This window comes from Notechis scutatus, chromosome 4, assembly GCF_049901735.1.
Source record: "Notechis scutatus isolate UNSWTSFEM ecotype Mainland chromosome 4, rNotScu1.2, whole genome shotgun sequence".
NCBI lineage: Eukaryota > Metazoa > Chordata > Lepidosauria > Squamata > Elapidae > Notechis > Notechis scutatus.
This window is the reverse complement of record NC_142012.1, coordinates 71,071,739-71,086,176: the sequence shown is the minus strand read 5'-3', so window position 1 is coordinate 71,086,176 and position 14,438 is coordinate 71,071,739. Positions and strand designations below refer to the sequence as shown.

Genomic DNA, 14,438 nt, shown 5'->3' with positions numbered 1-14,438 from the left:
AACCTAAAAGAGAAAACGAGGAGGAAGGGGGGGAGAGAAGAAGAAGAAGAAAAAGGAGGAGGAAGAGGAGGAGGAGGAGGAGGAGAGGAACAGGTGGAGAAGAGGAAGAGGAAGAGGAAGAAGAGGAAGAAGAAGAAGAAGAAGAAGAAGAAGAAGAAGAAGAAGAAGAAGAAGAAGAAGAGAGGAGAGGAGGAGGAGGAGGAGGAGGAGGAGGAGGAGGAGGAGGAGGAGGAGGAGGAGGAGGAGGAGGAGGAGGAGGGAGGAGGAGGGAGGAGGAAGAGGAAGGAAGGAAGGGAAGGAAGGAAGGAAGGAAGGAAGGAAGGAAGGAAGGAAGGAAGGAAGAAGAAAGAAAGAAAGAAAGAAAGAAAGAAAGAAAGAAAGAAAGAAAGAAAGAAAGAAAGAAAGAAAGAAAGAAAGAAAGAAAGAAAATCCTCAGTTGTGTCCAAATGCACGATTTGATTCTGGCCTTTTTGTCCCACCCAATGTAGTTCTTCTCCAATGGAAAGAAGGTTTTATGGGATCCATTCACACCTAAACGGAAGTTCCAGCTCTTCACTCCAGTTTGGGTTTGACCCTTCTGCGGTGGTCGTCCGACAAACTGTTCGCTGGAAAGAAACTTCTACAAAGGGCCGAACTGAAACCTACAATTAAACAGAACTCAAAGCTTTGATATGTTAGATGAGATGCAAAGCTAAGATACATCAAACTACATTTTCCAACTGAAACTAGAAACTGTAGATACCTCCAGTAACTGTAGATACCTCCATTGTAAACATCCATTAAAATAAATATATAAATAGGTACTTTTACAGTCATAGATATGGACACTTTCTGGAAAAAATTTCCAGGGTCAAAATTTTCTATTTCATGTAAATTTGGCTGTTTCAAAATAGTATAATATGTTATTGTTTGATTGCCTATTCAATACTGTTTCTAACATTCCGTGCTTCTAACACTTAACATTAATAAAAGTTATCTAAACACCAAAGATTTAAAAAAACATTCTTTACTTTTAGTGTTTAAATTTTCTAAAATTCATTTCCTTCCAAATCAAATCAAATAACATGGATAAAATGACTATGGATAACAAGATGAGTACACTAAGTGGAAATATCTTCATTTATAAAGGGAAATCTCCTGGAAAACATCTTTAAAGCTTTCGGATTCAAAATTTACCAAAAATACTTTATTTAACAAGCTATAAAGAAGCATTAAATCTTTTTTTGAGTGTTAGCAGCTATATTTATCAATTTTACAGAATGAACCCCTCAAGAATAGGAATGGTGATCCCTATACATAAAAAAAGAATAAGGATATTGCTATTATTCAACTATTTATCCATTCATCTACTCCAGGTTCATAGCATTGTAAGGTACCTGGCTAAATGTCCAGTCCATACTGTGGTTGGAGCTGTGTGGAGTTGCAGAAACAACAAACATCTCATTGAAAGCCCATGACGATTTAGATGGCTGCTGAAGTTTGCTTTACAAAAAGGTGTAGAAAATGTCAATAAACTTCCAATAGGATTTTTAAAAAATAAAACAAAAAGATTTTAAGTACAATCGTTTCAAAACTGATGATGACATTTGCACAGCAATACTACTAATAAATTATTTCCCTTCCCTCTTGTTTTTGCTATTTTTTTTCACTTTGCACATATACGACTCCACCCCACCCATCCCCCAACCTCCCCAAACAATTTGGTTCAGCATGAACAAGTACAGGTTTACTTCCCCCATCCACACATCTTATTTACGCTATTTACATACTGTACTGCTGATCTCTGTAACAGTTAAATGTGGTAAATGTGAATAAATTAAAAAGCCAACAACTGACTAAAGTTATCACAATACAAAGGTAAGTTGTAATAGCAGTGATCATGAAAAAGAAAATTAATAATGAAACTAAAATAATATTAACAATTTCATTTAAATATTTCAAGTGAAATAAATAAAGATGGCAAGAACCAACTATTAAACTAAATATTCTTCAGAGATGTTTTATCTTATCTCAATAGGTCCTGGAACAAAAGAAAAAGGTTGCTTTGCCAGGCTGGAACCATAACTGGGAAACGTTAGCCCCTGCGCTCCCCCCACCATTCCACTTATTTCGCAAAATTTGCTCTTTTTTCGTCTGTAAAAGGGGGTGTTCAGCTGCTCCTAATCTGAACCGTAAAATCAAATATTGATGATAACCTATAGCATCTGCTGATCTAATAATCATCAGAAAGTTAATAAAAGGTTTTTGATTCTATATAGAATAGGTTTTGGAAAATCCCGGGGTGTTCATATATGATGGTTTGTGAAAATGACCTCGAGATACAGGAAAAGCCACAGTCAAGGCAATGGTTGCACAAGGGAGGTCTCAGCATACGGCAGGAATGGGGGCCTGACAATAACCTGGAAAGGACCCTCCCTCGTTTCCTGGAAAGTAGAAACAAGAGTGGGGGAAGGGCGAGATATGCTTTCAGACTTGCAAGCTGGATGAAAGCTGCCCTGTGAGGTAGTCTACATGAGAAATCAAAACCATGAGTATTAACACTACTTCTGTTCAGGTAGTCATCAACTTTTGACCACAATTGAGCGCAAAATTTTTGTTGCTATGTGAGATACTTGTTAAGTTCGTTATGACCTGTCATGCCACAGTTATTAAGTGAATCACTGCAGTTGTTAAATGAACCTGGCTTCCCCATTGTTTTTGCTTGTCAGAAGGTCACAAAGGGTGATCACATGATCCTGAGACACTGCAACCCAGTGCAGATATTGATCAAAAAAGCAGCTGTCAGCGCTTGATGGCCTGGCTGTGAGGCCCTCAAGTAAACTGAGGCAGGACAGGTGGGGCAGCTGTGCAAGCCTCACCTTGCTTCATCCTCCACCCCCCCCCACTGCCTCGCTTCGTCCTCCACCCCACCATCTCACCTTGTATCAGTAGCAACCAAACAGAATGTGTGGCCGGGCGGCTGTGTAGGCTCTTGAGTAGGGCTTACTTTGGGGATAAGGTTTATATTTGGCATGAAATTGGGCTAGGGTTTATTTTTGGGATAGGTCTTATGTTTGGGGAAAAACAGTATATATATATATATATATATAAGGTATTACAATTATTATAAAGTATTATAACCTCTATTATAAGAACAGAATCTTGCAAATCTAGAAGCACATCCCCCTGCTCCTACCCTTGCCTTTACTTTCCAGGGAACTAGGAAGGGTGCCGCTGAGATTTTAATACTTCTTTTCTGCTTTGGGCTGAGGTCTCCCATTGCCTTGGCTGCAGCTCTTCTTGTTTACTTACACATCATCACATCACGAGAGAGTATTTTTCAGTACCTTTTCAGGGACTTTCGAATTATATGCCTGGAGGAATGGAACAAGCACAGTTAAAGTGTTGGAAGGCAAGATACATAGCTATGTAACAATAAAGTGCTAATAATTAAAAATTGGGGGGAAAATAAATACTCCAGTACTGCTCTCGAAGATTGTGATTAACTAGCATACAGACTAAAGCAATGTCCAATATACTATCTAGTAAAGAACATTACTAAGAGCTGGATTAAAAGTTGCTTACCTCCCAGCACACTTTCTAACAGGAAGCTCAAACGCTCTAACAACATTAACCAAGAGTTTTACGTCACCATCTGAGAGATTCTGTGCCATTACTTTCTTCCTCTCTTTTCGCCTTGGTTTTAAGGGTCGCTTTGCTTCGGCCAGTTTAAAGAGGCTGACACTCAAAAAGCTATCAATAAAAAAGCAGAGCTAAAATATAAAGGTTCTGTTGCTATAATTTGTCATGCTAACATTGTATAATAGCTATGATTTCTAAACAATAATAATTCTACAAAATACACTGGTTTGGATATAGATCTCAAAACCAACCATCTACATAGAAGTGAGAATGCAAGTTGACATACCCTGGGCCAGAAGAACTTAAGCAGAAGGCAGAGCAGAACAAAAAGAAAAACCAAAATTGAAATGAAGTTCACTGGGTGCATAAACAAAAAAGCATTCATTAAATAAGCTAGATTGACTAAAAAGCGTACAAAAATCTGTAAAACTCAAAACATAAGGCCAAATTTCACTATCAGTTACATTTCTCAGATTGAAAAGTTCAACACCATGGGCAATTTTTCTTTTAGCAAGTAAAATCAGGAAGTACAGTTGTGCTTGTAAGTTTACATACCCTGGCAGAATTTATGATTTCTTGGCCATTTTTCAGAGAATATGAATTATAACACAAAAACTTATCTTTCACTCATGGTTAGTGGTTGGATGAAGCCATTTATTATCAATCAATTTAAATCATAATGACCACAGAAACTACCCAAATGACCCTGATTAAAAGTTTACATACCCCTGTTCTTAATTGCCCCTTTTAACATCAATGACAGCTTGAAGCCTTTTGTGGTATGTGTGGATGAGGCTCTTTATCTTCTCAGTTGGTAAAGCTGCCCATTCTTCCTGGCAAAAATCCTCCAGTTCCTGTAAATTCTTGGTCTGTCCTGCATGAACTGCACATTTGAGATCTTCCCAGAGTGGCTCGGTCAGGAGACTGAGATGGCCACTCCAGAACCGTCACTTTATTCTGCTGTAGCCAATGACAGGTCGACTTGGCCTTGTGTTTAGGATCATTGTCATGTTGGAATGTCCAAGTACGTCACATGAGCAGCTTCCGGGCTGATGAATGCAAATTTTCCTCCAGTATCTTTTGATTGCATTCATCTTGCCATCAATTCTGACCAAATTTCCTGTGCCTTTGTAGCTCACACATCCCCAAAACATCAGTGATCCACCTCCGTGTTTCACAGTAGGAATGGTGTACTTTTCATCATAGGCCTTGTTGACCCCTTTCCAAATGTAGTGTTTATGGTTGTGGCCAAAAAACTCAATTATTGTTCTCATCACTCCAAATGACTTTGTGGCAGAAGGTTTGAGGCTTGTCTCTGTGCTGTTTGACATATTGTAAGCAGGATGCTTTGTGGCATTTGCATAGTAATGGCTTTCTTCTGGCGACTCAACCATACAGCCCATCTTTCTTCCAGTACCTCCTTATTGTGCATCTTGAAAAAGCCACACCACATGTTTTCAAAGAGTCCTGTATTTCACCTGAAGTTATTTGTGGGTTTTTCTTTGCATCCCAAACAATTTTCCTGGCAGTTGTGGCTGAAATTTTAGTTGGTCTACCTGACCGTGGTTTGGTTTCAATAGAACCCCTCATTTTCCACTTCTTGAGTAGTGCTTGAACACTGCCAATTGGCATTCTCAATTCCTTGGATATCTTTTTATATCCCTTTCCTGTTTTATACAGTTCAACTACCTTTTCCCGCAGATCCTTTGACAATTCTTTTGCTTTCCCCATGACTCAGAAGCCAGAATCGTCAGTGCAGCACTGGATGAAAGATGCAAGGATCTATCAGGAGTCCAGGATCTCATTGACCTTTTAAATACACACACACTAATTACAAGCAACAGATCACAGGTGAGGATGGTTACCTTTAATAGTCATTCAAACCTCTTTGTGCCAACCTGTGTGCATGTTATCAGGCCAAAATCACCAGGGTATGTAAACTTTTGATCTGGGTCATTTGGGTAGTTATGATTTAAAAAGAGTAAACACAGTTGGTTGTTAATAAATGGCTTCAGCCAACCACTAACCATGAGTGAAATAAAAGTTTTTGTGTTATCATTCATATTCTTTGAAAAATGGCCAAGAAATCATAAATTCTGCCAGGGTATGTAAACTTATGAGCACAACTGTATATGTTCTAATACTAGAATGCCAGATGTTGATTGCTTTCCCAATCTCCTGTAAATTCTACTGGGTCAATCTTGATGTTGAAGTTAGAGCAAGAGCTAGTGTCAGCCTTCAAGATTTTCTTCCTTTGCTTTGCATCTTTCGGCTGTCATAAGTAACGGGGGGAGGAGGGGGACATCGTTATGGGAAGCAAGCTGGTGGTGTTACAAAATAGAACTGTATAAGTTGGGGGGGAAGGTTCTTGCTTAGGCTTCTATCCTATTCTATGTGCAACCACAACTCTTTATCGAAATATGTCAAGGTCAACGGACAGAGGCCTCATCACCACCTGGAGATGCCCACATGATGCTATACACAACTTTTAATTGGATGAGCCAATTGAACTATTGGGGGTGGGAACTTTGCCATCACTTTGTATATGTGATTTACGCACCCATTTTCTCAGATTCAGAATTCTTTTGTTGCTACCACTTGACTTCCAGTAAAAGATATCTTTTATCTAATTAATGGAGTCTGAGTATTTCTTTCTTGGATTTTGAATGGAGCACCATCTGACAGCTAGGAAACTCGTCAATTGCTTGAGAGTCAGAAGCTCTTAGATGTGTTCATTCCTTCAGTCCTGAAATTGCTAGCAAAGGATACTTGGGAATGTACAAAGCCCAGAATCCATGAAGCTGTCTGGATAATCAATGTCTACCATACAAGGCTTCTGTCCCACTCCTGTTCCATACATTCAAGTGTTCTTTGTTTAAAGGAGAACAGAATAACCAAATTAAACAAAGCACTTTTCAGAAGTAGCAGATGCTCTTAGAGGATTCTGTTTCATTTTTATAGATAGTCCTTGTCTTACAACCATAATTGGGACCAGAATTTCTTCTGCTGCTAGGCAAAACAATTGTTAAGTAAGCCATGCCTGATTTTGCCATGGGTGTTAAGCAAATCGCTGCAATTGTTAAGTGAGTAATGTGGCTGTAAAACAAATCTTGCTGATTTGACTTTGCTTGTCAGAAACTGGCTAGGGAGGTTGCAGGTGGCCAACACATGATTTTAGAATGCTGCAACCATTGTAAATACATGCCAGTTGCCAAGCACCCAAATTCTGACCACATGACAATGATTGAAAGTGGATGGACAGGTTGCAAGCCTCCTTTTTCAGTGTCACTGTAACTCCAGACAAACACTACATGGAGAATGGTTGCAGAAATTGAGTTATGTCTAGTCTAATGAAAAAAAAAAAAGGACTGGGGTGATATGATAGCAGTGTTCCAATATTTGAGGGGCTGCCACAAAGAAGATGGAGGTCAATCTATTTTCCAAAGCACCTGAAGGCAAGACAAGAAGGAATGGATGGAAACTAATCAAGGAAAGAACCAACCTAGAACTAAGAAGGAATTTCCTTACAGTGAGAACAATTAATCAGTAGAATGGTTTCCCTTCAGAAGTTGTGGGTGCTCCAACACTGAGATTTTTAAGAAGAAACGTATTTGAATATAAGTATCTCGGGTTGGTAATTGGGCTGGTGGTCTGAGCTCCAAACTTGGCAATTTATAGTTGCAAACATTTTGTCACCATTCGAGAAGACATCATCAGTGTGCTTTGAATTGTGCTCGTCTGTCAGAGCACCGGTCTTTAAATAATGTTTTATGTGATGCAAATGAGTGTGGATGTTGTTTGTTTGCCTACTTTTGAGTCATGATGACTTTGGACTATTTGATTGGCTGGCTGTTGTTAGTGAGGCATGATCTTTGGTTTTCAGTATCAGCTGTGTGATTTAAATTAGTGTGATTTGTTTGGATACTGCTGAGTCATAGTCTGGTTTGGTCTGCTTGCATGACTGGTAACAATCCGAACTAACCAGCCATTCAAACAGACTGAAACCAGACCATAACTCAGCAGTATCTGAACAAGCAACACTAATTTACATCACACAAACACCTCACTGAGAAGGGAACCAAGAGATGAAAGTGAACTGGAAATGTCTACATGGAAATAGAAAATATACAGAACTGTCCTATATGGTCAAAAATCCCACTATATTTAGTGGAATTCACTCTCAGATAGGTATGGATTGAATGGTTAGAAAGGAAAGAAAGAAGAAATAAAAGCAGGGGTTGGAACCAAATGGGGAAACAGACAAAGTTTTTGAGGGAATGAAATGTGCTGACAAAAAAAGTCTAACTAAAACTCTGCCTGTCCTACCAGGCAGATCAGACTAAGAAATCAAGACAATCATCAGACAAATGGGGCTTGAGTCCATTTCCATAAAACTTGAAAAAAGGTCTCAGAAAAGCAACTTCTTGCTTCACACAAAGATGCAAGAATTCTGTTGCTATAACTTTACAATAAAAGTAGTCCTACATGACCTGGTCTACCTTGCAGAACTGGTAATAAACAATGGTATATCTCTTCGTGGCAGCTTCACTCCGGCATAAGAGCTCCTTCTTTTGGGGTATGTGTCTCGTATTCTAGCGAGTTTCCATTTCTGCCCTTAATGTTGTTAACTGCCCGCCTTCCTTCAGTTCCTGGCCTAGCCCTTCTTTTACTTCCAGAGATAGCTGATATCATGGGTTCTGCATGGGACATCATACACACCCTCATGTCACTTATAAAATAAATGTTGTCATAACTACTTCCAGATGCCTTGTCCCGCATAGTTGTGGAAATATGTTGTTTCCACACAATCTATTTCACACTGTCATTATCAACCTCCAATTATCTCCATGTTTTCAGAAAATGTAACTGAAAATGCCAACGAAAGATAGATTAAATGTTATTCCATTAAACGTTAAATTGAGACAAAACTAGAAACAAGTTTGCTTAGAAATGGGCATGGCTACATTTTAAAACAAATTAAGCAAGGTTTTCAGGGCATCAATTGCACTTTAAAAATATTTAAATTAAAACCTTTCAAAGTAAGACAAAAACATCTGAAACATATTATTACAACTTTAAGCTAGCCTTGTATTCTCTTCCTTACCCAACAGTAAGGATTTCATCTTCATTGACCAAGTCAGAATGAACAAAATGGTGTTTTGCGATCAGGAAACGATTAATTAGTGACTCCCTAACCTGAAAAAAAGGAAAAATAAAATTATCTGAAATCTGAAATTACTCAATTGTTGTGCTGCTCAGATGAACAAATGCACCTGTTCTTTTTCTTAAAGACCAATTTTGGGCTAAAACAATCAAGCAAATGGTCTATAGCAGGGATAGTCAAACTTTTTATACCTACTTCCCACTTTATTTTATTTATTTTTATTTATTTATTTGATTTGTCAATCGCTTACAAGATAATAGGTATAAGTATAAACATAGCTATGAATACATGAAATGGGTACATATAAGAAAAATAAAAGAAACAATAGGACAGGGATGGTAGGCACGTTGGTGCGCTTATGCACGCCCCCTACAGACCTCTTAGGAAAGGGGTGAGGTCAATAGTAGACAGTCTAAGGTTAAAGTTTTTGAGGTTTGGGGAAAAAACCACAGAGTCAGGTAGAGTATTCCAGACATGTAGTTTTTAAGGAAAAAAAGCAACAACAACAACAACAACAACAATAATAATAATAATAATAATAATAATAATAATAATAATAATAATAATAATAATAATAATAATAATAATAATAATAATAAGTCTTTATTGATTAGCCCTTGGGCCATATCAAAGTGCAAAGTTCCAGCAACAAATTGTTACTAAAAAATTTTAAAAGCAATTCAAAATGAAATTTAATAAAATACAATTTAAAATGGAATCTAGACAAAATATGATTTAAGATGAAAATACAATCCAAAATACAATCCAAAATAAAATTGTAATAATGTACAATAATTTAAGATATAGTTAAAAATATAATAACATTATATTTCAGAGTCGCCCTTGCAATCTACCCCAATCAATCCCTCAACCGAATCATTTTGTTTAAATACTGTGCTACTTTAAATGTTATTTTCAAGTTCTGGCCAGACATAAGGTAATTTATTTTGATATGGGTATCCCAATGGGTCATTCACCTGATATATAGACCAAGATACCTGTCTCTCATCCTCTTATACAGGCAACAGTCAAATAGGATGTGAGCCAGGTCCTCTACCTCTGCCGCTCCGCAAATGCAGAGACGCTCATTGTACGGTATTGCATGAAATCTCCCGTATCTAACCATTGTGTCAAGCTGTTCAAATCTCGCTCTCGTGAATATCTTCCTAAGAAGTTTTGGGAGTTGTAAATTCAAGTAGCTATCTACTTGGAAAGTACATTTGTATTTACTCAACCATTTCAAGTTACCTACCTTACTAAGGATAGCTATATCAGTTTGTGCATCTATATCCTTAATTCTTTGGGCAACTCTTTTTTTAGATTGTTCTCCTGTTACACAAGAGATAGGAAGACCACAGCTTCTTACAAAATTTGTTAATTTAATGATCCAGGAGATTTGTGATTGTAGTTTTATTTGCTCTAGTAGGCATAATTTGGGTAGTCTATCAGTCTCCATTTCATTAACTTTGCACCAGTAGTTATAAGCTCCAATTTTAGATAATGCTTGAATTGTATAAATTCCCAATTCAGCTCTAACTGCTGCAGCAGATGTTCTTGGGTCTACACCCAAAATACATCTCAAATGCTGGGACTGTGTTTGTTCTAAGACTGTGGTTGAGTAAAGACCCCAAATTTCTGCTCCATACAAGAGCATTGTGGTAACCTTAGCCTTATAAACCTTGATTAATGAGACTAGGGACCCTGGATAACTATGGTTTTTTAGTTTGAGCAATAAATTCAAATGGGCTTTTGCTCTAAATGTACTTCACTGATGATGGCAGGCCTAAGATCCAGTCTTGGAAAAAGTTACACCCAAATATACAAAGGAATTAACCTATTCAATTGGTTCACCATCCAAATGCCACCTATGTCTCTGATGGTTTCTTCCAAACACCATTATTTTTGATTTAGATTTACTAATGATTAGAGAGTTATCCTGGAAATAAGAGCTAAATCTTCTTAATAGCCTACGTAATCCTACTTGTGTGATAATAAAAGCATATCATCAGCATAAAGCAAGCTGTTACAGTAAGTATTTAAGATCATTGGCATGTGTACCATGGTATCCTTCATTAGCCCTGGCAAGTCATTGATGTATAAATTAAACAATAATGGGGCCAGGATACACCCTTGCCTTATCCCTTTATTTGTGCAAATCCTGTTAGTCAGGGCCCCGTTAACCGCATACCGCACCCTCAAACAGGTACTTGTGTAAAGGGCTTTAATCAAAGCCAGGAGTCTGGGTTCTATTTTAAGAGATGTCAGTTTACTCCATAGTACGTCTCTATTTACCATATCAAATGCTGCTGTAAGGTCTATGAAAGCAGCAAACAGGGGTCTTGTCTTATAGGCATATTTGGCAATTAGATGATTCAAGACAAAGCCGTTATCAATAGTAGATCTGCCTTGCCTAAAACCTGCTTGTTCTTCTGTGAGGATGTTGTTTTCCTCTACCCAGATTTCAATTCTGTTCAAAAGGTACCTAGCATATATTTTTTGCTACAATGTCAATCAGGCTGATGGGCCTATAATTACTAGGGTCCTTTTTATTCCCTTTTTTATATATGGGGACAACTATTGCCATCTTTCACCCATCTGGTATTTGGCAGATGTTATTTATGTGAGTAAAAAGGCCTGCTAATACAGGGCCCCACCAGTTGGGAAATTTCTTAAATAGTTCTGCTAGTAGAAAATCCTCTCCTGGGGCTTTATAGCTCTTTAAACTTTTAATGATGAACTGTATCTCCTTTTCTGAGACTGGTGGCCAAGTGGGGGAAGTTCTAGGGTTTATTAAATCACTGTTTAAAAGTAATTTCTTTACCGTTTCGGTGGAGGCAAACAAGCACTGATAATAATTCTCCCAATCCTCAGCAGAGATTGGTATGTCAAACACAAATCTCTGTTCCTTCAGGATACCTGCTACAGAATGCCAAAATACTACTGAGTTCTGACTTCTGGCAGCCAACTCAAGTTCTGACCAGATTGAAATGGCAAAACTTTTTTTTCTTTAAAGTTATAGTTTTTTTATATTCCCTTCTTGTGTGCAACATCTTAGCTTGTATATAGGCAATAGGGTTCCTCTGGGCAAGCCTCATGGCTGCCTTCAATTTCTTTTTCAGTCGCTGGCAATCCGAATCAAACCAGCGAGGTCTACCCACTTGGGCTCTTTTTGTAGCAGGTTAAAAAAAATCTATTAATTTGCATGTTTAGAAGTTGCAGAGATCTGTCCAACTTGCAAAAGTTTGTCTTTTCTTAATGGACTTATTCATTTTGTCCTCTGAGAGAAATCCACACTGTTGTTCTTAGCCCATATAGCTTGCATTAAAACAAAACAAAACAAAATATAAATGCTTGAAGATGAAAATGTTTTTTTTATAATTTGGCCTTTAACTTCCCCGGTTTCTTAAGAAATCAGAATATGACATAAGCAATGAGGTGGCAGAGATAAATTACAGGAAATATTTATATTAGTTATTTTTATTATAAATTTCTATGTATTATTAACATTAAATCTATTTTTACTATTTAGTTAAAATATTTAGTTCAAAACATCCTGTTGTCTTACAACTCATAAAAGTGTATCACATCTTTTGCAGAGATATTCACAAAACATTTCCAGCTATTTTTATTTATTTATTAAATTAACATCAGTTATGGTACTTCCAATTATTTAGGGTTATTTTTCCAAGTATACTTTGCGTATATATTTATTAAGTATATTGAAAAACCTACCTTTTCCATGTACTTTTCAACAATTGCCCTGTGTGCATCCAAACGGTCCTTAGTATCAATACCATCCTTCTTCTGCAATCTTTTCTCATAATCCTGAAAAAGAGCCACCACCATGACTTATATCAATAGAAGCCCTTTAGACCTCTGTCTTTCAAAAACACATGTTGTGTTGTCTTTTCTTCTCCTCCAGCTTTCTCCTGCTGGCAGGAATCAAAAAGCCATCAGAAGAAAGTCAGATCAGAAGAAAAACCAAAAGCAGCAAGCTCACCATCCCCCTTCCCTGCCAAGGAAAATGAATTTTTTAGACATTCTGCAGTACCTTAAAAGGAGAAAACCTCAGAACATCATGAGCTCTGGGTTGAAAATGAGAATTAAGGACTTGCCTCCAATATTGGAGATAATCCCTGAATTCATATCGCAGGTTCAGCCATAACTATTATTAATTGGGACCATCCAATACATTCAACCATAAACATAGAACATATGAACATAGAATGTAGAATAACAGAGTTGGATGGTACCTTAGAGGTCTTCTACTCCCTGCTTGAGCTGTAGATCCTATACCATTTCGGACAAATGATTGTCCAATGTCTTCTTGAAAAGCTCCAGTGATGGAGCACAACCAACTTCTGGAGGCAAGCTGTTAGATCTATCTCTCTTTCATGATCTTTCACTTCTTAATTCTTGTCCTATCTCAGGTGCTTTGGAAAATAGGTCTTTCTTTGTGACAGCCCCTCAAGTACTGAAACATTGTTATCATATGAATCTTAGTCCTTTTCTTTGTTAGACTTCACATTCCCAGTTCCTGCAACCAGTTCATCATACACTTTATTTTCCAGTACCCTAATCATCTTTGTTGCTCTTCTCTGCACTCTTTCTAGAGCCGTGATGGTGAACCTATGGCACATATGCCAGAAGTGGCACGCAGAGCCCTCTCTGTGGGCATGTGAGCCATCAACTCAGCTCATCCGCACATGTGCCCACGCCTCCCACTAGACAGCTGGTCTTTGGGTCTCTGCCATGCATGTGCAGGGATGCACATGCATGCATGGGGGATGGGACACATACACAGGGGATGCACATGCGTGCGCAGGAGGGTGGGGTGCATGCTTGGGATGTGTGCACATGCACAGGGGATTGCATTTTGGGATGCACATGTGTGCACTTTGGGCACTCAGCGCCAAAAAGGTTAGCCATCACTGTTCTAGAGTTTTAACATCTTCTATTAAATGGGAATATTTGAATGGTTTGGTAAGTTAAAGACTTAATATTTTCTTTTTATATCCTAATCTTCCCCTTCATTTTTTGAAAGTACGCATGAAACCATTTAGTAAAACACAACACTATTTAGAACAGTGCATTAGAAGGTCCTGTTCTGTCTAGCTGTGGAAGAGTTTTATTCAAAAATTTGCTCATTCCAAGCTTGGAAGGTTTGGGATCAAAATATGTGGCTTTGCTTCAGTAAGCATTTCAGAATTATGACATGGAGAATTTCTTTCCACCAACGTCCTCACATAAACCACCTTGCCATAAATTAAAATAATATCATAAGTTTTCTTCGCAGATTTTCTAAAGTTGCTAAATTAAAGCTGCAGTGATCTCAAATAAACTGAAACTAAGACAGGAAGTTTTATTGTCAATAAATTCTAATTACAGTTTTTAGAATGATTTCTTACCTGCAAAATTTTTTCACTGATCTCTCTTTCCAGTATAGGAACAAATTTATAATTTTGAAATTCAGCTACCTTGTTCATTCTGAGCTCAAGAAGCCAAAACCTTTTGGACATATTGAATTCCTCATCAAAAACAAAATTAAATTCTTTCTGCAATTGCTCAAGTCGAAAGAAATCTGAGATGGAAGAATCACCACATGGAGTAACCTGAAAAACAAAAGGCTTATATACTTAAAACCATAAATAAG

General features: G+C 37.7%; 1 protein-coding gene across 7 annotated transcripts in view; it reads right to left on the bottom strand.

The window, feature by feature from the left end:
• Positions 1–14,438, bottom strand: part of CC2D2A (coiled-coil and C2 domain containing 2A) — a 1,114,036-nt gene that overhangs the window by 33,887 nt on the left and 1,065,711 nt on the right. For 5 of the 7 annotated variants that reach the window (XM_087963696.1, XM_087963695.1, XM_087963697.1 and 2 more), the window contains 7 exons: positions 14,194–14,397; positions 12,518–12,610; positions 8,726–8,817; positions 3,908–3,922; positions 3,565–3,732; positions 1,377–1,482; positions 532–641 (listed from right to left, as the gene is read on the bottom strand). In XM_087963696.1, the coding sequence (XP_087819822.1) occupies positions 532–641; positions 1,377–1,482; positions 3,565–3,732; positions 3,908–3,922; positions 8,726–8,817; positions 12,518–12,610; positions 14,194–14,397 (788 nt within the window). The remainder of the gene's footprint in view (positions 1–531; positions 642–1,376; positions 1,483–3,564; positions 3,733–3,907; positions 3,923–8,725; positions 8,818–12,517; positions 12,611–14,193; positions 14,398–14,438) is intronic. The other 2 variants (XM_087963699.1, XM_087963698.1) reach the window with 1 other exon arrangement.